A 23,735-nucleotide genomic window follows, 5' to 3' on the forward strand; every position below is an offset into this window, starting at 1 on the left:
TAACTGGTCAGTTTAACATAAAAAAGGTAAATATTCCTCACAGACATATGCTCTTTGGGGTTTTAGTGGGGAAAAATTAAGATAAAGCGAAATAAAACAAATGAAACCAACAAAGCAGCAGCTCGAAGCATTCCTTCATTGGTTCAAGATTTAAAGTAAAGCTCGGTTGATTATATGGAAGAAACGAAACGTTTGCGGTAAAACAAAGTTATTTAGCAACTAATCGATGACTAAATTAGTTGACAACTATTTTAATAATCGATTTTAATCAATTAACTCGATTAGTTGTTTCAGCTCTACTTCTGACTGCATTTAAAATGCATATTTCTGGGAGTGCCAATAGTAGAATGATGAAGACAACTGATATGATCAGTTAAGCTGAGCTCTTTTCAGTAATTACATAATTTGTCAAAGATGTGATGGCTTCTTCTGCCTACGTCTAAATTTCTTTTTGCTCCACAGAGGGTTTGTGCGTCTCACACACCAGCTGTACCTCATTGAACCTTTGTCTGGTGCCGAAGCGGGACGGCGTGCTGGCAGGCAGAGCCACAAAACTCACATTGACGAGGGGCTTCATGCAGTTTACAACTACAAACACCTGAAAAGGAAGAGGAGCTCCTGTTCCCATGGAAACACAACCACTTTCTACGATCACGGAGCCCGTCCATCTGGACTGTTCCAGTTCGGCAGTCTGGTAAAGATACACAAAGTGGACAGAAATACACCCGACTGTGAAGCCTCAAGCGTATGATCATGTAGTACTGTATTTTAGATTCCTAAAGCAGGAAGAGTATGCAGCAAAATGCTATGAATTTTAGAAATTTCAGAGTTCTGTTCAGTTCAAGATCAACTGACTACTCATCAAAAGAATAATAACAATATATGGTAACTCATTAACAATACGTGGTGGACTGTTAACACTTACACCACAGAGACCCCCTGGAAAGTACATGACCTGATTATAATTAAGATTGTAATTCACGTCGGCAGTAATGACACCCGGTTACGCCAATCGGAGGTCAATAAAATTAACATTGAATCGGTGTGTAACTTTGCAAAAACAATGTCGGACTCTGTAGTTTTCTCTGGGCCCCTCCCCAATCGGACCGGGAGTGACATGTTTAGCCGCATGTTCTCTCTGAATTGCTGGCTGTCTGAGTGGTGTCCAAAAAATGAGGTGGGCTTCGTAGATAATTGGCAAAGCTTCTGGGGAAAACCTGGTCTTGTTAGGAGAGACGGCATCCATCCCACTTTGGATGGAGCAGCTCTTATTTCTAGAAATCTGGCCAATTTTCTTAAATCCTCCAAACCGTGACTATCCAGGGTTGGGACCAGAAAGCAGAGTTGTGGTCTTACACACCTCTCTGCAGCTTCTCTCCCCCTGCCATCCCCTCATTACCCCATCCCTGTAGAGACGGTGCCTGCTCCCAGACCACCAATAACCAGCAAAAATCTATTTAAGCATAAAAATTCAAAAAGAAAAAATAATATAGCACCTTCAACTGCACCACAGATTAAAACAGTTAAATGTGGTCTATTAAACATTACATCTCTCTCTTCTAAGTCCCTGTTAGTAAATGATATAATAATTGATCAACATATTGATTTATTCTGCCTTACAGAAACCTGGTTACAGCAGGATGAATATGTTAGTTTAAATGAGTCAACACCCCCGAGTCACACTAACTGCCAGAACGCTCGTAGCACGGGCCGAGGGGGAGGATTAGCAGCAATCTTCCACTCCAGCTTATTAATTAATCAAAAACCCAGACAGAGCTTTAATTCATTTGAAAGCTTGTCTCTTAGTCTTGTCCATCCAAATTGTAAGTCCCAAAAACCAGTTTTATTTGTTGTTATCTATCGTCCACCTGGACGTTACTGTGAGTTTCTCTGTGAATTTTCGGACCTTTTGTCTGACTTAGTGCTTAGCTCAGATAAGATAATTATAGTGGGCGATTTTAACATCCACACAGATGCTGAGAATGACAGCCTCAACACTGCATTTAATCTATTGTTAGACTCTATTGGCTTTGCTGAAAATGTAAATGAGTCCACCCACCACTTTAATCATACCTTAGATCTTGTTCTGACTTATGGTATGGAAATTGAAGACTTAACAGTATTCCCTGAAAACCCCCTTCTGTCTGATCATTTCTTAATAACATTTACATTTACTCTGATGGACTACCCAGCAGTGGGGAATAAGTTTCATTACAGTAGAAGTCTTTCAGAAAGCGCTGTAACTAGGTTTAAGGATATGATTCCTTCTTTATGTTCTCCAATGCCATATACCAACACAGGGCAGAGTAGCTACCTAAACTCTGTGAGTGAGATAGATTATCTCGTCAATAGTTTTATATCCTCAGTGAGGACAACTTTGGATGCTGTAGCTCCTCTGAAAAAGAGAGCCTTAAATCAGAAGTGCCTGACTCCGTGGTATAACTCACAAACTCGCAGCTTAAAGCAGATAACCCGTAAGTTGGAGAGGAAATGGCATCTCACTAATTTAGAAGATCTTCACTTAGCCTGGAAAAAGAGTCTGTTGCTCTATAAAAAAAAGCCTCCGTAAAGCTAGGACATCTTACTACTCATCACTAATTGAAGAAAATAAGAACAACCCCAGGTTTCTTTTCAGCACTGTAGCCAGGCTGACAAGAAGTCAGAGCTCTATTGAGCCGAGTATTCCTTTAACTTTAACTAGTAATGACTTCATGACTTTCTTTGCTAATAAAATTTTAACTATTAGAGAAAAAATTACTCATAACCATCCCAAAGGCATATCATTCTCTTTGGCTGCTTTCAGTGATGCCAGTATTTGGTTAGACTCTTTCTCTCCGATTGTTCTGTCTGAGTTATTTTCATTAGTTACTTCCTCCACACCATCAACATGTCTATTAGACCCCATTCCTACCAGGCTGCTCAAGGAAGCCCTACCATTAATTAATGCGTCGATCTTAAATATGATCAATCTGTCTTTATTAGTTGGCTATGTACCACAGGCTTTTAAGGTGGCAGTAATTAAACCATTACTTAAAAAGCCATCACTTGACCCAGCTATCTTAGCTAATTATAGGCCAATCTCCAACCTTCCTTTTCTCTCAAAAATTCTTGAAAGGGTAGTTGTAAAACAGCTAACTGATCATCTGCAGAGGAATGGTCTATTTGAAGAGTTTCAGTCAGGGTTTAGAATTCATCATAGTACAGAAACAGCATTAGTGAAGGTTACAAATGATCTTCTTATGGCCTCAGACAGTGGACTCATCTCTGTGCTTGTTCTGTTAGACCTCAGTGCTGCTTTTGATACTGTTGACCATAAAATTTTATTACAGAGATTAGAGCATGCCATACGTATAAAAGGCACTGCGCTGCGGTGGTTTGAATCATATTTCTCTAATAGATTACAATTTTTTCAAGTAAATGGGGAATCTTCTTCACAGACTAAGGTTAATTATGGAGTTCCACAAGGTTCTGTGCTAGGACCAATTTTATACACTTTATACATGCTATATACATGCTTCCATGCTTTCTAAGATTTGTGGGGCCAAGTACAATAACTTCAGTTTTATCTGAGTTTAAAAGCAGGAAATTAGAGGTCATCCATGTCTTTATGTCTGTAAGACAATCCTGCAGTTTAGCTAATTGGTGTGTGTCCTCTGGCTTCATGGATAGATAAAGCTGGGTATCATCTGCGTAACAATGAAAATTTAAGCAATGCTGTCTAATAATACTGCCTAAGGGAAGCATGTATAAAGTGAATAAAATTGGTCCTAGCACAGAACCTTGTGGAACTCCATAATTAACCTTAGTCTGTGAAGAAGATTCCCCATTTACATGAACAAATTGTAATCTATTAGATAAATATGATTCAAACCACCGCAGCGCAGTGCCTTTAATACCTATGGCATGCTCTAATCTCTGTAATAAAATTTTATGGTCAACAGTATCAAAAGCAGCACTGAGGTCTAACAGAACAAGCACAGAGATGAGTCCACTGTCTGAGGCCATAAGAAGATCATTTGTAACCTTCACTAATGCTGTTTCTGTACTATAATGAATTCTAAAACCTGACTGAAACTCTTCAAATAGACCATTCCTCTGTAGATGATCAGTTAGCTGTTTTACAACTACCCTTTCAAGAATTTTTGAGAGAAAAGGAAGGTTGGAGATTGGCCTATAATTAGCTAAGATAGCTGGGTCAAGTGATGGCTTTTTAAGTAATGGTTTAATTACTGCCACCTTAAAAGCCTGTGGTACATAGCCAACTAATAAAGATAGATTGATCATATTTAAGATCAAAGCATTAAATAATGGTAGGGCTTCCTTGAGCAGCCTGGTAGGAATGGGGTCTAATAGACATGTTGATGGTTTGGATGAAGTAACTAATGAAAATAACTCAGACAGAACAATCTGAGAGAAAGAGTCTAACCAAATACCGGCATCACTGAAAGCAGCCAAAGAGAACGATACGTCTTTGGGATGGTTATGAGTAATTTTTTCTCTAATAGTTAAAATTTTATTAGCAAAGAAAGTCATGAAGTCATTACTAGTTAAAGTTAAAGGAATACTCGGCTCAATAGAGCTCTGACTCTGTTAGCCTGGCTACAGTGCTGAAAAGAAACCTGGGGTTGTTCTTATTTTCTTCAATTAGTGATGAGTAGTAAGATGTCCTAGCTTTGCGGAGGGCTTTTTTATAGAGCAACAGACTCTTTTTCCAGGCTAAGTGAAGATCTTCTAAATTAGTGAGATGCCATTTCCTCTCCAACTTACGGGTTATCTGCTTTAAGCTGCGAGTTTGTGAGTTATACCACGGAGTCAGGCACTTCTGATTTAAAGCTCTCTTTTTCAGAGGAGCTACAGCATCCAAAGTTGTCTTCAATTGAGGATGTAAAACTATTGACGAGATACTCTATCTCACTTACAGAGTTTAGGTAGCTACTCTGCACTGTGTTGGTATATGGCATTAGAGAACATAAAGAAGGAATCATATCCTTAAACCTAGTTACAGCGCTTTCTGAAAGACTTCTAGTATAATGAAACTTATTCCCCACTGCTGGGTAGTCCATCAGAGTAAATGTAAATGTTATTAAGAAATGATCAGACAGAAGGGAGTTTTCAGGGAATACTGTTAATTCTTCAATTTCCATACCATAAGTCAAAACAAGATCTAAGATATGATTAAAGTGGTGGGTGGACTCATTTACATTTTGAGCAAAGCCAATTGAGTCTAATAATAGATTAAATGCAGTGTTGAGGCTGTCATTCTCAGCATCTATGTGGATGTTAAAATCACCCACTATAATTATCTTATCTGAGCTAAGCACTAAGTCAGACAAAAGGTCTGAAAATTCACAGAGAAACTCACAGTAACGACCAGGTGGACGATAGATAACAACAAATAAAACTGGTTTTTGGGACTTCCAATTTGGATGGACAAGACTAAGAGTCAAGCTTTCAAATGAATTAAAGCTCTGTCTGGGTTTTTGATTAATTAATAAGCTGGAATGGAAGATTGCTGCTAATCCTCCGCCCCGGCCCGTACTACGAGCATTCTGACAGTTAGTGTGACTCGGGGGTGTTGACTCATTTAAACTAACATATTCATCCTGCTGTAACCAGGTTTCTGTAAGGCAGAATAAATCAATATGTTGATCAATTATTATATCATTTACTAACAGGATCTTAGAAGAGAGAGACCTAATGTTTAATAGACCACATTTAACTGTTTTAGTCTGTGGTGCAGTTGAAGGTGCTATATTATTTTAGCAAGTCGCCAAGTGCTTGCTCACAGGGGGTCGTTTTGACTGTTGGGGTTTTTCCGTAATTATTGTATGGCCTTGCCTTACAATATAAAGCGCCTTGGGGCAACTGTTTGTTGTGATTTGGCGCTATATAAATAAAATTGATTTGATTTGATTATATTATTTACATGCGGGCACATGATGAGCAGGATATAAACCATATGTAGCCACTCTAGATTTGAGCTGGTTAAATTTGCATATACTTGTGAATAAATTAAGTGATTAACATCCACCCCACCCCCATCACCACCAGCACCACTGTGAAGACAATAATTTCTTAACTTTTATGACTTTTTCCCCCCTTTAGCAATTTCCATCCAAGTGACATGCCCAGAAGTTCCCAAAACTGTTTCCACACATTACAAAAACAAGTTTTGTCTGTCTTCAGCTTCACCTTTCTTAATTTTACACAAATATTTGTCCCATGGGCGAACCCATCATTTGACACATTTTTAAACATGGGAAGCCATGCTAAAAGCTAAAAAGAAAGGACCATCAATCAAATCCTCTACCACTCATGCACGTTAAAATTTAAAACCCTTCTCAAACAGCAGTATATTGTAGAGCAAGTACCCATATAGACTTTGGTTTTATTCGCAGTCACACTACCTATATGCGTCTTTGGACAAGACACATCATCTGCATGATGTCAGTCCATCCAGATGTAAATGAGTACTGGTGACATTCAGTGGGAATTGTAGACTCTTCTCTGCTTTGTGCTATGGAATGTATGGATAAACACGGCACAAATGGGCCTTGGGGTACAGTTGTATGCAAACGTTTGGGGCCCCCTGATAATTTTCATGATTTTCCTTTATAAATCATTGGTTGTTTGGATCAGAAATTTCAGTTAAATATATCATATAGCAGACAAACACACTGATATTTGAGAAGTGAAATGAAGTTTATAGGATTTACAGAAAGTATGCAATAATTCTTTTAACAAAATTTAGCAGGTGCATAAATTTTGGTGCCCCAACAAAAAAAAAAAATCAATATTTAGTAGATCCTCCTTTTGCAGAAATAACAGCCTCTAAACGCTTCCTATAGCTTCCAAGGAGAGTCTGGTTTCTGGTTGAAAATATTTTGGATCATTCTTCTTTACAAAACATCTCCAGTTCAGTCAGGTTTGTTTTTTTCTGAGTATGGACAGCCTGCTTAAAATCACACCACAGATTTTCAATAATATTCAGGTCTGGGGACTGAGATGGCCATTCCAGAACATTGTACTTGTTCCTCTGCATGAATGCCTAAGTAGATTTTGAGCAGTGTTTAGGGTCGTCGTCTTGTTGAAAGATCCAGCCCCAGCGCAACTTCAACTTTGTCACTGATTCATGAACATTGTTCTCAAGAATCTGCTGATACTGACTGGAATCCATGTGATCCTCAACTTTAACCATATTCCCAGTGTAGCGGGATGAAAGTCCCGGGTCCCAATTGAAAAGACGTTCCCGCTAGCTTGGCTAACAGGGAGTTCCCCTTTGGCTGACCTGGTAGAGGAACGGTCTTTTGGTGCGAGCTGCGTGGGTTCGATCCCCCACCGTCGTCCCGGCCACGAAGGTCCTGCTGCTTCAATCTGGCATCACAAACAGGATGTGGGTCACAGAGTATGCTAACATGCACCTGTGACTTCGGGACGAAGTCAAAAATGGTGGGGAGATGTGTAGCGGGATGAAAGTCCCGGGTTCCAATTGAAAAAACGTTCCCGCTAGCTTGGCTAACGGGGAGTTCCTCTTTGGCTGACCTGGTAGAGGAACGGTTTTTTGGTGCGAGCCGCGTGGGTTTGATCCCCCACCGTCGTCCTGGCCACAAAGGTCCTGCTGCTTCAGCAGTATCTGCACTGGCCACACAGCCACACAGCATGATGCAACCACCTCCACATTTTACTGTAGGTAGCAACTGTTTTTCTTGGAATGCTGTGTTATTTTTCAGCCATGCATACTGCCCCTTGTTATGTCCAAATAACTCAATTTTAGTTTCATCAGTCCACAACACCTTATTCCAAAATGAGGCTGGCTTGTCCAAATGTGCTTTAACATACCTCAAGCGACTCTGTTTGTGGCGTGTACGCAGAAAAGTCTTCCTCTGCATTACAGCATCATACAGCATCTCTTTGTGCAAAGTGCGCTGTATAGTTGAACGATGCACAGAGACACTATCTTCAGCAAGATCATATTGTAGGTCTTTAGAGCAGGTCTGTGGGTTGACTATGACTATGTCTGTTCTCACCATCCTTCACTTCAGCTTATCTGAGATTTTTCTTGGCCTGACACTTTGGGCCTTAACTAATACTGTGTCTGCAGTCTTCCATTTCCTCACTATGTTCCTCACAGTGGAAACTGACAGCTGAAATCTCTGAGATAACTTTTTGTATCCTTCCCCTAAACCATGATGTTGAGAGTCATTTGAGAGTTCTTTAGAGGCTCCCATGTTGCCACTTATTAGAAGGGATGCAAAGAGAAGAAACAATTGCAAATGGCCACCTTAATGAGTTACCAAACCAATTTTGTGTTCCAATAATTAGTGCTAAATGTATTAACATCAATAAAATGACAAGGGTGCCCAAATTTATGCACCTGCCCAATTTTGTTTAAATAATTATTGCACAGTTTTTGTAAATACTAGAAACTTCATTTCACTTCTCAAATATCAGTGGTTTCGTCTGCTATATGATATATTTAACTGAAATTTCTGATCCAGACAACCAATGATTTATAAACGAAAATAGGAAAATTATCAGGGGTGCCCAAACGTTTGCATACAACTGTAACTTACTTCGTGATAATGATGACCCGTTCATAGTGCAAGTGCAAGTTCGCCTAATGCAAGTGTTAAATTTTGCATCACCACTTATACAGCTTCATGATGAAGTGGTACAGAGAAGGATTTAATAAAAAAAAAGACTTGAAAGTTCAGCTACAATTTGCCTGAAGGCACATCAGAGATGCAAGCCTAGATTTGATCTGTTTTGTTGAAAGAAAATTCTTCATTGCTCTACTCCACTATGAAGCTATGAGTAGTGAAACAAAATTCAAAACTTGCACTATGCATCGTTTCTTCAATCACAGCCACAGAAGCCTATAACTGGTTGTCTGGGTGTGTTGGTGGCTTTCCTCACTCGTCTCCTTTTTGCACAGTCCCTTAGTTTTTGAGAAATGTCTGCTCCACACAGATTTACCATAGAGTGCCATACTGTTTGTAATTTTACATAATTGATGTAAATAAAGACCAAGGCATATTCAGTGTTTTGGAAATGTTGATGTATCCATCCCATGACTTATCTGAAGAAGACTGGATGTAAAAGTGATGGTTTGTATGTGTTATAGTTCTATTAAAGGGGGCACTTACTTGTTCACACCATCATTTTGGCTTTTAGATTATTTCTTCTAATTCGTGAGGTAGAGATTACTTTTCACTGTGAGTATAAAGGGCAGAAATTTAGAAATTTTAATATAAAAAGCCTGAATTTTTGTTTTGTTTTTTGAAGCTCAAGGGGCAATAACTTTTTTACAGCACCTACTGGGGAGTAGATTAGACTGTAGGGTTGTTTAGTGAATACATTATAAACTTAATATACACATAACTCAACCATGCTTCAGATTTACAGTGTTGTTGGCATATATTCATGAACTAATTCCATTAAAATTGTAGTGTGCTTCAACTGGACAGGACATTAAGTAATTTAGATGTCTTTTTTTTTTTCACTTTCTTTCTATGTTTGTCAGAAAAGCAGAGCCCAGACTAAAAGCCATACAAGAAAGCCCAGGACAGTGGAGCTGGTTGTGGTGGTTGATCATACTGAGGTTGGAGACCAAATTTCTCTCTTATTGCAGTTTATTATCAATATAGTAAAACCATTATTGTTAATCCTGATGATTATCTCTTATATTAATCATGATGTGAATTTAAATTATGATTATTTCCAGTATAAGAAATTTGGCAGCAGGAAGAAAATGGAAACCAGAGTCCTTGAAGTTGCAAACCACGTGGATAAGGTATTTAATTGAACTCAGTCTGATTTGTCAAAAAAAAAGTGCATTGAACAAACAGTGGTACAGTTAACAAATTCATTCTGAAACAAACTTGTTTTTCACACTAGTGTTACTAAACCTCTCACATTGTGGGTATTCAGTGTATTTTCTTTTGCAGCTGAAAAGGCATTCTTTTATTTATTTATTCACAAAGTAGCAGCTTTTCAGAGGGAATGCCACATTCTCAGCCACTTCATCGCTCCTCACCAGCAAATCTGTTCTGATACGATTTGTTCCAGAATCCAACCAAATAAAGGGAGGACAAGTTCTTTAACATGGAAAATTACTTTAACTGTGAATCTTCACATGTTAGTTGAAAATTTTCACACATATCAAGCAGTCCAGTTTGCATACTCTGACAGAGCTAAACGCAGGGGGTCCCACTGTTCAGACGCCAGCATCCAGTGAAGATTTTAAAGATAAACTCACTGGGCTGCATTGTGTGATTAAGCTCACCGGCAGTCATCAGACGATTTAACTGTTTTCACCTGCATTTGTTTGTCTGTGTGCCTTTGAACAAAATATCTCAAGAACTAATTCCCACCCAGGGGCCTTCCTTTGTGGAGTTTGCATGTTCTTCCCGTGTTTGCATGAGTTCCCTCCCACATCCGAAGACATGCAGGTTAGGTGTGCATGAGGGTGTGAATGTGTTTGTAGCCCTGTGACAGACTGGCATCCTGTCCAGGGTTTACCCCGCCTTACACCCTATGACTGCTGTGATAGGCTCCCAGGACCCTGAATTGGAATAAGCAGGTATAAAAAATTGATGGATAACCAAATTTTGGGGGGTGAGCTGTCTTGTGACTGATGTGTCGGCGGTTCGAACCAGTCAAACCAACCAGTCTCAAGCTCCCAACCAGTCAAAAGTCTGCATGTTGCTGTTGTGTCCTTGGGCAAGACACTTAACCCACCTTGCCTGTGTATGAATGAGGTGGTGGTTGGAGGGGGCGTAAGCGCAGAATGGCAGCTACGCTTCTGTCAGTTTGCCCCAGGGCAGCTATGGCTACATTAGTAGCTTATCACCACCAACGTGTGAATGTGCGATTGAATGAATAATGCAACTTGTAAAGCGCTTTGGGTGACTTGAAAAGCGCTCTATAAATCCAGGTCATTATTATTATTAACAACCTTTCTAAATATACCGTTGCACTTCCCCTTGAGTGTCCTTGAATATGTTCAAGGTTACTCAAGGTCACATTAGAAGTTGCATGCTATAATGCCTCATATGACTTCCTTTCCATGTCTAATAGTAACCTATTGGGCGCCATTTAGCCACGACAAACAGTTAATGTTTGAGCAACCTTGAAGGTGATATCCAAGGTCACTCAAAGTTTAACTGCTCACAGACTCTGAATGGTGCCAGATACACCCATAGTTTCTCTGAGACATGAATAGGAAGTCATAACTGGTCTTTCATTTGATCTCGTGTAACGGCTGCACTCTGCGTTGTGTTGTTATGACTCCGCCCATTCTCTCCCATCAGGATGCAAACTCATGATCTCTGGCATGGGAGTTGGCCTCTCTAACCAGAAGGCTAAAACCTAGGGCTCTGGCCTTGTGACTAGAGAATCCTTTTGAGCTGTTGGGAGTGAGGTTTAGTAACTACATATGCACAGCAACACCTGCTGGCCTCCGTTACACTCACCCCCCTAAACTCACTCCCATCTGGGTCGCGGCACCATTGTAGCGGCTGCACTCTGCATTGTGATGTTATGACTCCACCCATTCGCTCCCCTTGGGATGCAAACTCACGATCTCCGGCATGGGAGTCAGACTGTCTAACCAGAAGGCTAAAACCCAGGGCTCTGGCCTTGCGACCAGAGGTTTACTAACTACATATGCACAGTGACACCTGCTGGCCTCTGCTACACTCGCATGACCTTGAAAGCCACAATCAAGATTGCTCAGCCTTTGATTGTTTCGATTAGCTAAACAGTGCCAGATAGGTAATATGCTACTTCTGATTTGACCTTGAGTAGCCCTGATCTTGTTCAAGGTCAGACCCAGGTTGCTGTAATGAAGAAGAATATAATTTCCCTGTTAGTAGAGTATCCCTATGGTGGCAGGCTTTGCACTCACTAGTGTGTCCTTTAGTCTTCCTGTCTGTACCCACTGATTTGAAAACCTGTTCCTACTGCACATGTTGCACAGTCGCCGTGCTGTATGGTGGGGTTCGTGCTCACTCTGCTCTGCTGTGTTTCAGTTATATCGCCCAGTGGGTGTGCGCGTGATGTTGGTAGGTGTGGACATCTGGTCGGCGGCAGATCAGATAGAGATCAGCACAAATCCTGAGCAGACCCTTGTTCGATTCCTGGAGTGGCGTCAGCAGAGCCTTCTTCAGAGGACCAGACACGACAACGCACAGCTCATCACGTAAGGCTGCCACTCGCCTAGACATTCAAAAGACAAGGTCAAAATGTTTGAGTTTTTTTTTTTTTTTTTAATTCAGAGGAGTGGATTTTGATGGTTCAACTGTAGGTTTAGCAAATACCAACGCGATGTGCACCTCAAACTCTGGAGCTGTCAACGAGGTAAACACATTTGTACATTAAGCATGTATCATGAATGTAAAGTTATTTCCTCATTATGCACAGTTAATTCTGGTTTCCTGGTTTATTTGAATCTGCTCTGCATCCAGGACCACAATGCTAATCCGATAGGAGTGGCTTCTACGATTGCACATGAGATGGGTCACAACCTCGGTTTGTCTCATGATGTAGAAAATTGCATCTGTGGCTCTTTGAGTTCCAGTAAAGGCTGCATCATGGCTGACAGTGTTGGGTAAGCTCAGCTTCTGTCATTGGAGGAAAGCAATGAGTTGGTCTTCTCTTATTTTTTCTCTCCCCCCCCCCCTTTTTTTTTTTTTTTTTTTTTTTTTTTTTGTCTAGGCTGATATACCCAGTGCTCTTCAGTAGCTGCAGTCAGCAGCAGCTCACCAGGTTCCTGGATGAGGTCGACCCTGCCTGTCTGCTGGATAATCCCTCTACTGATCGTATCTATGGAGGTCCCGTGTGTGGAAATGCATTCCTCGAGCCTGGAGAACAATGTGACTGTGGAACTGCTGAGGTATATGCTTGCTGTAGTTAAATAAAGAAATGAAAAAAAAAAGACTTTAATAAAATGTTATATTAATGGAGGCGGTACCTCCAAGTAGAGTAGGTAGGCCAGTGGACAGAGGCGGGTCTAGCTCCAGGTAAGGGGGGGGGGGTGACTTGATTGTGACCAATCAACCAACCCTTTGCTGATTTTAAAAATCTGTTGCATCTTTCCTGCATTCTAAGGCAATCTGAGAAGCTAAGTAGTGACTCTCTGCCCATCATTTTAATGTAAAAAAAATTTATTTTAAACACAGAAAATCTTCTAACTCTTGATGCAGCAGCATTCATCAAGCATTCTTTAATTATGCATGACGTTTCCTATATTTTATCACACGTTTGGTCAGCAGCTCGGGAAGGGGAGGGGGTCTGCAAACTCCTCCACCCTCCTTTAGAGCTGCTACTCATTGTATAAGGAATTGAGGTACCAATATGGAGACTTGGGTTCAATACCCAGTCATGCTACCTTATCTGTGTTCCAGCCTTGGCTGGGAAAGTAACCTGTAACTTCACCCAGTGTAATCCGGAAATAAGCAGTGATACCAGCAGGTCTCAGGGGCTATATACTACTTACTTCTTCGTACATTCTGACAGGAATGCAAGAATCCCTGCTGCAATGCAACTACCTGCAAATTTGTCACCGGAGCACAATGTGCAGAGGGAGAGTGCTGCCACAACTGCCAGGTAAGTGACGTAAGATAATTTGTTGCTATGGAAGTACAATCCAGTATCAATTCTTTGAAGCAGCCACACTAATAACCATGAGGTGAAATTGCATGAAAAAAAGACAGATGACGAATTGATACTTGTCATGTTTCAGTATCTAAATACTGTGCTGGATGGTATTATGCACATCTGTAACTCATTTTCTCCATTTAGTTGAAACCAACTGGCAGCATCTGCCGACCGACCACTTCAGAATGTGACTTGGCTGAATTCTGCACCGGCCTGTCTGCATTCTGTCCCGCTGATGCCTATGCCCAGAATGGCTGGTCCTGCAATCGTGGTGAAGGATACTGCTACAATGGACAGTGTCCCTCACATCAGAAACATTGCAAGAGACTTTGGGGCCCGGGTAAATCAACAGTGAATTTAGTTTTAAACTTAAATATGTTGCTGACCAACATATTTAATTGTGAGATTGGTGCGATATCAGCTTTCCATTGATCCTGGTTAGATGCTGAAGTAGCTGCAGATGATTGCTTCTACAAGGACAGGATCTGCAGGAAGACCTTTTTTGGCCAGAGATGTTCAGGCCAGTATGTAACCATATGACAGCTGTGCACCTACATAATTTTTCACCATTTGGTACTGCAGGTTATTGGAATTGACCTTGTCGGTTTTGTTTGCAGAGGTCAGTCATGTGGAACACTTTATTGCTCTGGAGGCTGGGAATTCCCAGTGACCTCCAAGAAGTCTTTCATCACACTCACAAATGGAGTCATTTGCAATGAAGCCACTATGAACCCGGAAGACAACTACCCAGCAGATCTGGGCATGGTACCTACTGGGACAAAGTGTGGCAACAACATGGTATGGAACCTGCCTCACATTGACATTCTACTAAATCTGCAAACTGTCCATTTTTTCACAATATCATTGTACGTTGTTCAGGTCTGCTACAATCAACGATGCCAAGAAATCAAAAATATAAAAGTTTATGGAGCAATGGACTGCTCAGCCAAATGCAACAATCATGGGGTAAGCAGTGTGTTAACTTCTCTCCACTGCGGTGCCTGGCAAAGCAATGGTGACTGTTTGTGGTCTTCACCAGGTTTGTAACCATGAGAGGGAGTGTCACTGTGACCCCAGTTGGGCCCCACCCTACTGTGATGTGCACCAGACAGAGCTTCCTAAAGGTACATTTTACACTCAAGGCTGGTTCATGGTCGTTTTATTTTGACTCATTCTACAATAGCGTATGGGCCAAACCCACTAAATGTGCCTCATAACTATATTTTTTCTGAAAAGTATGTATCTCTTGACTTAATTTCAGCATGATATCAATCAGTGTCATGTAGCATCTTGATTTTATAGCATTTCCAAGTGAACACCAATCAATAAAAATTTCATGTTTGTGAAATAATATTTTTGCCTTTAAACATATATAAATGCTAAATAGAATATTAAATATCATTTTAATCACACTGTAAATATCATATTTGATGTTCAATTTTGTACACACACACACACACACACACACAAATACTGAATCCAGTGGCCGCCAATATCCAAGATGGCATCAAATGCATCTTTCTGTTTCCCCAATAAGATGCATTTCATGGCTTTAAATACCATGTATGCTAAGTGCATGCAATTTCTGTTTCAGCAAAATGCAAATCAGACAAAAAACAGTTATTTTGACCTTTTCAACATTTGAGAATATAATTATTTCTACTGTGAAAATGTATGACATAAAATAATTCTTCTATTCAGATCGTAGTTTTGAGAGATTCTTTTCATATTTAATGACTACACTTCATTTTGTATATGTTTATCAATCATGATACTTAGTATGATTTGAATGCTACTTTATATTGTATTTGGCCTTTATGTGTTTAGACGCAAAAAAAGAAAAAAAAACTTTTTGGACATTTGAGATTTTGATCAATAGGAGGTCTATTTGAAAAGCTGTAAAATCAAGAAGTAACACAGTACTGATTCCTATAATGCTAGAATGAAGAGATATATAGCTTTCAGGAAAACATAATTAGCATTTGCCTGGCCTATAAACTGTTGTGATAGGAGCGGGTAAATCTTTAAAAGAGGAGGTTTTGTTTAGATTCAAACAAATGTTAGACTCCAGTTTGCAAAAAGTTGGTCAGCAAGCCTCTTTATATTCTTGACCTTTTATAAGCCAGCAGAGCACGACTGTGTGCCTCCATTATGCGCTGTTTTTGTCAACAAATATATTTTTCCTGGACTCTGAAACAACAGTGCTCTGTTGAGCGGAACACAAATAGACAGATTTTGTGGAATTCCCCCATTAGTACATACAAACACGGTAATGATATTACCAGATAGTTTGCTTCCCTGACAGTTTATGCACATACACTGATACATGATCACCACCCTTGAGGATGTTGCCACAGTCATTCTATATATATGGTTTTGTGTGTGTGTGTGTGTGTGTGTGTGTGTGTGTGTGTGTGTGTGTGTGTGTGTGTGTGTGTGTGGTGTGTGTGTGTGTGTGTGTGTGTGTGTGTGTGTGTGTGTGTGTGTGTGTGTGTGTGTGTGTGTGTGTGTCTGTGTGTGTGTGTCTGTGCAGGGATAGATTTGGTGCTTAATGTGTCAAAAGCAATGGGTGCACTTCTGATTTTGGTGCTGGTCATTGGAAGTTTGATTTACTTACTTAGAAGAAAACATCTACCTGCTAAGAGGTAAGAAAAAAAAGACATTTTTGGATTATAGTGTGTACAATTAAACATTTTACCATACATTCTGGCCTTCCTGACTATACTTGTCTGTTTCTTAACAGATGTCTCCAGTCTACCTCAGGACAGTCCAACCCATTGTTCAGGTCCGGCAGTACGCAGGGAGGTCCTCAGCCCGTGCATATCAGCCAGCCTACCTTTGTGGAGTCCTCAGCAACTCAAGTTTGTAAAGCTCTGTCATTCGCTACTGCCAGATCATCTCCTGGAGTTATTAAACCCAGCAGAGCAGCTCCAGAGGTAAGATTCCAATTTGATTCATATTAGGTAACAGTATCAGTGGGCATGAAGACAGTAACAGTTATATGATGATCTGACATTTGACCAAAATGACCTTGCCCTTCACCCAAATGACTGACCTCTGGCTGACCTTCTGGAATCAACCTATGTGTCCCACATTTAATCCAAACTGGGTTGAAAAATGAACTTCTTTGACCTTTGCCAAAATGATTTTTTAGCAGCAATTTCAAGGTCATCCTTCATTGACGTATTAAGTTTGGTAGAAATCAGCAAAAGGACCTGGGAGGAGAAGGCCAAGAAACAGACAGGCAAGCATGACCTTGACCCCAATGGCTGACCTTTGACAAATTTGTTCTTACTGGGCAATTAGGAAACCCAGTTCCACATGAGTGTCAGGTTCTATGTAAATTGGAATGAAAAACTTAAATTTTGAGCTTTGACCCCAATGACCTTGACCCCAGTGACATAACTTTTGTAAATTGGATATCGCCTTGGCGATTCCACAAACTGCCTCCATATGTGTGCCATGTTTAGTCAACATCAGAGAGAAAAATCATAATTTTGACCTGTTAAACACAATCACCTTGACCTTTACACTGAAAAAAGTATAACCCTGCTTAAACTAAAAAAAAACTTATGTCCAGATATCACATCTAATATATTTGACTTCACATAATCTAAATGATTTCATTTCACATAAATTATTTAACTTCCTATGACCTGATTATTTTATGTTGATGTAAACAATAATATTTCAATTGACTCAATCTAAATTCTTTGCCTTGATCCAAATTATTAGTTTTTGTTATTGAATCAAATTAATAAATTAAAACTGACCTAACCTAAATTGATCAATATTGATGTAGCTAACTTAAATATGGCTATTAGTTTGCAGTTCTGACAATACAAAACACTCAAACTTTAATTATCAGCAACAGCTTTGCTACACTCTAAGAAATAAAATGTTGAATTTAATTGATAAAGTTAAGGTAACTTTTTCCACATAACTTTGTCAATTAAGTGCAACACAATATTGGGATTTAAGTAATAATGTTTCATTTGATTTAATTAATGTTAATGACAATGTTGTTTTGCACTTAATTAATTAATTAATAATTAATTAATTTTTACAATTCTATTTAATTTGTCCTTACATTTACAACTCAAGTGACCAAACCAAACACAAAGATGAAATGTTAAAATACTCTCAATATGTGCAGAATACACAAGCTCTAAAATCTGCGGATTAACACCAAGACAACTCAATCTTCTGAGAAGACTGAGTCGCTGTGAACATTTCTTAAAGCTAAAATCAGTGTTTTCAAAGAAGCTCAAGTGACTATCAAGAACTGTACCAAGATATTTAAAAGTTTCAACCATTTCAACAAGCTGGCCATCGAGTGAAACTGGCTGCACGGTCAGTTCTTGCTTTGTGTGAAAAACAAGCTCCTTTGTCTTAGACACATTGATTTCCAGCTGGCTGTCGAGACACCAAGCTTCAAGAGCCTTAGTGTGAGCGAGATAGGAGGCTTCGCCACAGGAGTCACACTTCTGTAGCAGGCCGACTAGGGCCATGTTATCCGCGTATTTAATCAGTTTAAAGTTTGTGTCATTAACTGCAAATTCGTTTGTAAAAAGAGAGAAGAGCAGAGGTGAAAGAACGGTACCCTGTGGGCAGCCAGTGCTTATGATGAGCTCTCCTGACAGAATGTTGTTAGCACAAACTCTTTGAGGACGACAAGACAGAAAGTCTCTGATCCAGAGCATCAGGCCCTTTTCAACATTTAAATCAGCCAGCCTTTTCAGAAGAATATGTAATTTCATAGAATTAAAAGCTGCACTGAAATCTACAAACAAAACCCGAGCATATGCTTTAGCAAGTGAAAGCTGCTTTGAGATCATGTCCAGCAAGATCAATCCGGCATCATCAGTACCTCTGTCCCTCTTATAGGCAAACTGCAGAGGGTCTAGTTCACTGACCACTGTGGTGGTCAGGACGTCAACTAAAACTCTCCATAGTTTTACATAATATGGAGGTTATGGCAATGGGCCGAAAATCTTCAGGTTTGCTTGCCCCTGGTTTTTTTGGTATAGGCCTTATTATGGAGAATTTCCAAGATTTGGGCACTCCTGTGACAAGAAGGGAATTAAACAATCTGGAAAAGACTCCTTTTAATTGAGGAGCACAGTCTTTGAGTAGACGGGCTTTCAGGCCATCTGGGCCAGTGGCCTTGTTTGGCTTCAGTTTAGAAAGACTTTTAGCCACGGCATCCTCAGTGATAGCTGTGGGAGCTCCTGCTGGAAGATTTTTACAGATCTCATCACATTCCTGTTTATCATCCACTTTATCAAATCTACAGAAGAAACGGTTTAACTCATCAACAAAACATTGATTAATGGTTGTAAGAGCATCACATTTCTTACTGGATTTGCCCATCAGTGTATTTAGACCTTCCCAGGCTTGTTTTATATTGCCACTGAAAAATTTACTTTCTACTTTATTCTTGTACTCAATTTTTGCCTTAAATATATTCCCTCTCAGCTGTCTCCTTTTTTCCTGCATTAATTGCACATTACCAGAGCAGAAGGCTGCCTTCTTTTCATTAAGACAGATTTTCAATTGTTTGGCCACCCAGGGTTTGTTATTTGGGAATATTTTCACAGTTTTAGTCTCTGACACGTTATCCTCACAGAACTTAATATAAGATGTGATGGTGTCAGTGAGTTCATCTCCATCCAGACAGGATTCAAAGAAAATGTCCCAGTTCCTCGGACCACACCTGTACCTGCTTATTAACTGTTTTAATTCTTTTGACCACAGCTTTGTATTTAGGCAAAAGATGAATCACATTGTGGTCAGATTTTCCAAGAGGCGGTCTGCATACCGCTTTATAAGCCTCTGGGATGTTGCCATAGCAACGGTCAAGCGTCCGATGCAGACGTGTAGGACAGTCTACATATTGCTGTAGAGTGGGCAGGTGGTCAGACAGACTGCAGGAGTTAAAGTCACCCAGAATGAAAACGGGCTGGTCAACAGAGCGGGTGAGTGCATTATTATAGCTCTCTGCTATTCTCTCTCCTGCTGCGTCGTCATCTGGACCGGGCACGTATACGAGAATGACAGTGATCTGTCCGAACTCCCGCGGAAGATAAAAGGGTCTAAAAGATAGTCAGTATCTCATAGTCAGGTGTGCATACTTGCTCTCGTATGCTGTATTGAGTGGCCCAGCTGTTATCCACAAACAAACACAGACCCCCTCCGATGGATTTGTGCGCAGTGCGCGCGTCCCTGTCCGCTCTGACATCGGTGTAGCCTGACAGGCTCGGTGTATCGTGATGATCTTTAAGCCATGTTTCCGTCAAACACACAAGATTACTCTGTCTAAATTCACTGTCATGCTCGGCTCTCAGCACAAGTTCATCGAGTTTACTGCTTACTGAGCGGACGTTAGACAGAGTGATGACAGGCAGGGGGAATCTGCTGCGGCGTCTCCAGAGTCGGTGCCTCACGCCTCCCCTGGAGCCACGCTTTTTCCTCTTCCCCAGACATTTAAGAGGCCGTTAACAGTTTTCAGTTCGAATGAACAACAACATGTTACACTTGTTACAATGTACCAAAACATACATCTTTAGGGCAGTTCTGGGGTCAACCTACATGTACACAGCAGGCTTTGTGGAAAGTGGCCTAAGCACCTTGAATGAATAGTGGAAAACACACAGACAGAAATCTTTCTCAAATTATAATGATTCGTTGCAACAGTCTTTGCACTACAGAGTTGGACGCCTTGACCTCTGTCAGTTTGACATAAAAATTTTGGGTAACTGCAATTAGTATCTGAGATCAGGTCTTTTATATAGTTACATTTAGGTGTAGGTAAGTTTAGGTGTCCCCATGTGCAATGAATTGAATTTTATGGCGGTCCATGTGCTTATTTATTTAAATTAAGTAGGTTGTAATTGCAATGAGAAACCAAATAAGGTTTATTTCTTGAAATGTATGCTTAAGTTTTTTTTTGCTCCCTTTATCAGCCACCTAAGAAAATGCCAGTTGTGCCTCAGCCATCAAAGATTGAACAGGTAACCCAATTTCATGTATTGTGTTGTATTACAGTTGATGTCCCTCAAGTATTTAAACCAATCTTTCCCATGATTTCTGTAGGTTGTCAGGCCACTCATGCAACCAACGTTCGTTCCAAGCAAGCCAGCCGTTTTTGAGGTGATCCTCAGAAAATTTGAAAGCATTTCTTATCAATTTTCATTTGTTAGAAGTAATGGGACATTAATTGTGTAATTGTTTCCCCCCTGTTTTTCTTAGTCTAAGCCACTGCCTCCATCTAGACCTCTGCCCCCACTTGGAGCAAAACCAGTAAGACATTACAATATCACAGATTGCACACTGAACTGTATGCCAGCCATCCCTTGTCATTTTCATGCAAATGTGCATGTGGATGCACGCACACAATCACATTTAATCATTTTTGGATTACCCTTTCTATCTCAGCTCATGAAGCCAAAGCCTCCAGTGCCTCCAACAAAGCCAAAGTCGTCTGCGGTGCCGTCACTGCTGCACCACACTCAGCTGGTACGTATTCAGGCAGCAAGCAGTCAACCGCACTTTCCAAAATCCTGCAGATTCTGGCAGCTGGCATTCAGACATTCTTGGTGTTATTTGAGGCATTCACAATTATAAAAACGGCTGTGGCTTGGGCCAATGTCCCAACATAATTGTATAATGAAAAAGCAGTGGCTTGGTGTTAGTGAGTCAGTAAGCTTTATTTAAACAGTGTAGTATTTATGCAGCATATACAGTCCAGTCCATAAGATGTTGGACAGTGACACAAGTTTAATTTTAAAGTGTAATTTGGTCTCTGTACACCTTTGCCTATTGTGCTCCTACTTTGTGGAACAGTTCGCCAGATGACCTTACAAAGTCCACTTCAGCTGAAACTTTTAAGGCAAATCTTAAAACCTATTTATTTTCTACTGTTTATAATTAGCCTTTGTAGTTTTTATCTTATTTCTTATATTTGGTGTATGTTTTACTTGCATTTCATGTTCAGTTTTACTTGTTCTTACAAATGCATGATGTTTTATTGTTCTGTTTGATGGTTTATAATGTACAACACTTTGCAGTTTTTTTCTGTCTGAAAGTGGTGTATAATGGATTATAAGTAGTGTTATTAGTACACTACCACAGTGAAGTTGAAATAAAAACAAAAGGTCAAGATATACTTGTGGTGGATTAACAAAAATATTGGTTTAACCACTGAGTAATTACAGTCATTATTTTATGCAGTTCCTCCATTTTCAGAGCCCTTAAGTAACTGGAAAAATGAAAAATAAGGTTTATTGTAATTACAAATCATCACTTGTGTGTACATTTTCTTGAGACAAGTTAGGGGAAGCATACGTAAACATTTCTAAGTCAGTGAATATGTCTTTAGCTTCATTACATCAGTCATCAAGAAATACAAACAGCATGGTACTGCATTGTAAATCTTTCTGGAGTAGCCAGTTCTCAAAAACTGAGTGACTGTGTAAGAAGGAAAGTCATGAGGGAAGCCATCAAGACACCCATAACAACACTGAAGGTGACCGGGGAAACTCTGCACAGTGCTTCTACTTTCTGAATCACTGGGTATACAGCTTCACGGTTAGGTGGAACAGAGAAGGATTTTCTTAAAAAAAAAAAGAAAAAAAAGTGGAATTTCAGCTTTGCCTGGGAAGGTATATGGGATACTTGAGCTGAGATGTGATCTTATTTTTTTTTTTTTTTTTTTGAAAACTATCTTTTCCACTTCACCATTAAACTGTGGCTGGTAATGAAGCCATAATAAGTACAAGTTGCACTCTCCTCAGTTTCTACATTCACATCTACAGAAGCCTGTAATTCCCTCACATCCTTGTGGGTGTTTTGGTGGCTTCCCTCAAGAGTCTCCTTTTTGCATGGTCACTCAATTCTTGAGAACTGCCTACTCCAGACAGACTTTTCATACAGTACCAAACTGTATTTCTTAATAAATGGTATAAATGAAATCCAAGACATACTGAGGGACTTGGGAATGTTCATGTCACCATCCCCTGACATTTCGAAAGAAAACTGTCTGTAAAAGTATAATTTGTATTAAAGGAAATAATCATTATATTAAGTTTATCCAATTACTTAAGGACTGTGTGTAAAATCCTTAATGGTCCATTGTGGTGGTACCAGCCCAGTCTCACGGCAGTTCATTGGACTGGGTTACGAAAGGTACATTATTCTGGGTTGGGTGGTACATAGAGACTAAAACACAGCATTTGTGCCACTGTCTAACTATGGACCCCAATGCACCTTTAGAGTTTGAAGATGTGAATTTGAAATCATACTTATAACAAAGTCTGCAATTAACAGCCTTTGTTGACTTTTGCAGGTTGCAGGGAGAACCGCCATGATGCCCCTCAACAGGCCGAGATGACAGAAGGAATAACTCAGCTTGATGTTAACACTGAAATCCTCTTGCCTTGATCTTGTTGTCTCACCTTGAGGATCCTCTCAGGAGACGTTTGTCTTTATTATTGTGGGTCCCAACGATGGACTAACAACAGGGGACAGATCCCCTTTTGGCATCCTGGCTCAGGCTGGGACTGATGGATTCGACCAGCATGCTAATGACGAACAGCTGTGCTGCCATGGTGATGAATTTTGATTTTAAAATGCAAACTGCCTTGATCCTGGGAGATGTGAAGTTTTGTTTTGGGTTTTTTTTTTTTTTTTTTTTGCAATTGCACTATTTAGGCTTTTACTGATTCCTGTTCTTTACGCTACTGCTTTTGTAAGGACTCTTAATGTTAAAGGATTTTTTAAAAAGTGGCAACAACATGAGCACTTTGATGGCTTTCATTAAGATTGTAATTCAGATTTTAGGATTTTTTTGTTTGTTTGTTTTTTTGTTTGTTTGTTTTGTAATTCTAATTATGTTTTCGAATTCGTACATGCAAGTTGATTTTATTCTCATGTCATCCATAATCAGTTACACTGAGGTAAAATTGTGATCATCAACGTAAAAAAAAACCCTGAGTAATAACAATCAAACCCGCAAAAGACGATCAAATAAAAATGCATTGGAGAAAGGTGCTGTTGTACTAAAGTGTTGTTGACGA

The 23,735-nt window shown here is 39.9% G+C and overlaps 1 protein-coding gene across 1 annotated transcript in view; it reads left to right on the forward strand.

The window, feature by feature from the left end:
• adam8a (ADAM metallopeptidase domain 8a) overlaps positions 1-23,411 on the forward strand; it is a 30,221-nt gene extending 6,810 nt beyond the window's left edge. Inside the window, exons 6-25 of the mRNA XM_034185250.1 lie at positions 463-694; positions 9,524-9,601; positions 9,725-9,793; positions 12,033-12,202; positions 12,279-12,360; positions 12,468-12,610; positions 12,718-12,895; positions 13,519-13,608; positions 13,804-13,999; positions 14,102-14,183; positions 14,277-14,457; positions 14,539-14,625; positions 14,699-14,783; positions 16,193-16,304; positions 16,403-16,595; positions 20,625-20,672; positions 20,755-20,811; positions 20,911-20,961; positions 21,097-21,177; positions 23,006-23,411. Coding sequence (XP_034041141.1) covers positions 463-694; positions 9,524-9,601; positions 9,725-9,793; positions 12,033-12,202; positions 12,279-12,360; positions 12,468-12,610; positions 12,718-12,895; positions 13,519-13,608; positions 13,804-13,999; positions 14,102-14,183; positions 14,277-14,457; positions 14,539-14,625; positions 14,699-14,783; positions 16,193-16,304; positions 16,403-16,595; positions 20,625-20,672; positions 20,755-20,811; positions 20,911-20,961; positions 21,097-21,177; positions 23,006-23,050 — 2,260 coding nt within the window. The 3' untranslated portion in view covers positions 23,051-23,411. The remainder of the gene's footprint in view (positions 1-462; positions 695-9,523; positions 9,602-9,724; positions 9,794-12,032; positions 12,203-12,278; positions 12,361-12,467; positions 12,611-12,717; positions 12,896-13,518; positions 13,609-13,803; positions 14,000-14,101; positions 14,184-14,276; positions 14,458-14,538; positions 14,626-14,698; positions 14,784-16,192; positions 16,305-16,402; positions 16,596-20,624; positions 20,673-20,754; positions 20,812-20,910; positions 20,962-21,096; positions 21,178-23,005) is intronic.
• Positions 23,412-23,735: the final 324 nt, after the last annotated feature.

Source organism: Thalassophryne amazonica, chromosome 13, assembly GCF_902500255.1.
Source record: "Thalassophryne amazonica chromosome 13, fThaAma1.1, whole genome shotgun sequence".
Classification (NCBI taxonomy): domain Eukaryota; kingdom Metazoa; phylum Chordata; class Actinopteri; order Batrachoidiformes; family Batrachoididae; genus Thalassophryne; species Thalassophryne amazonica.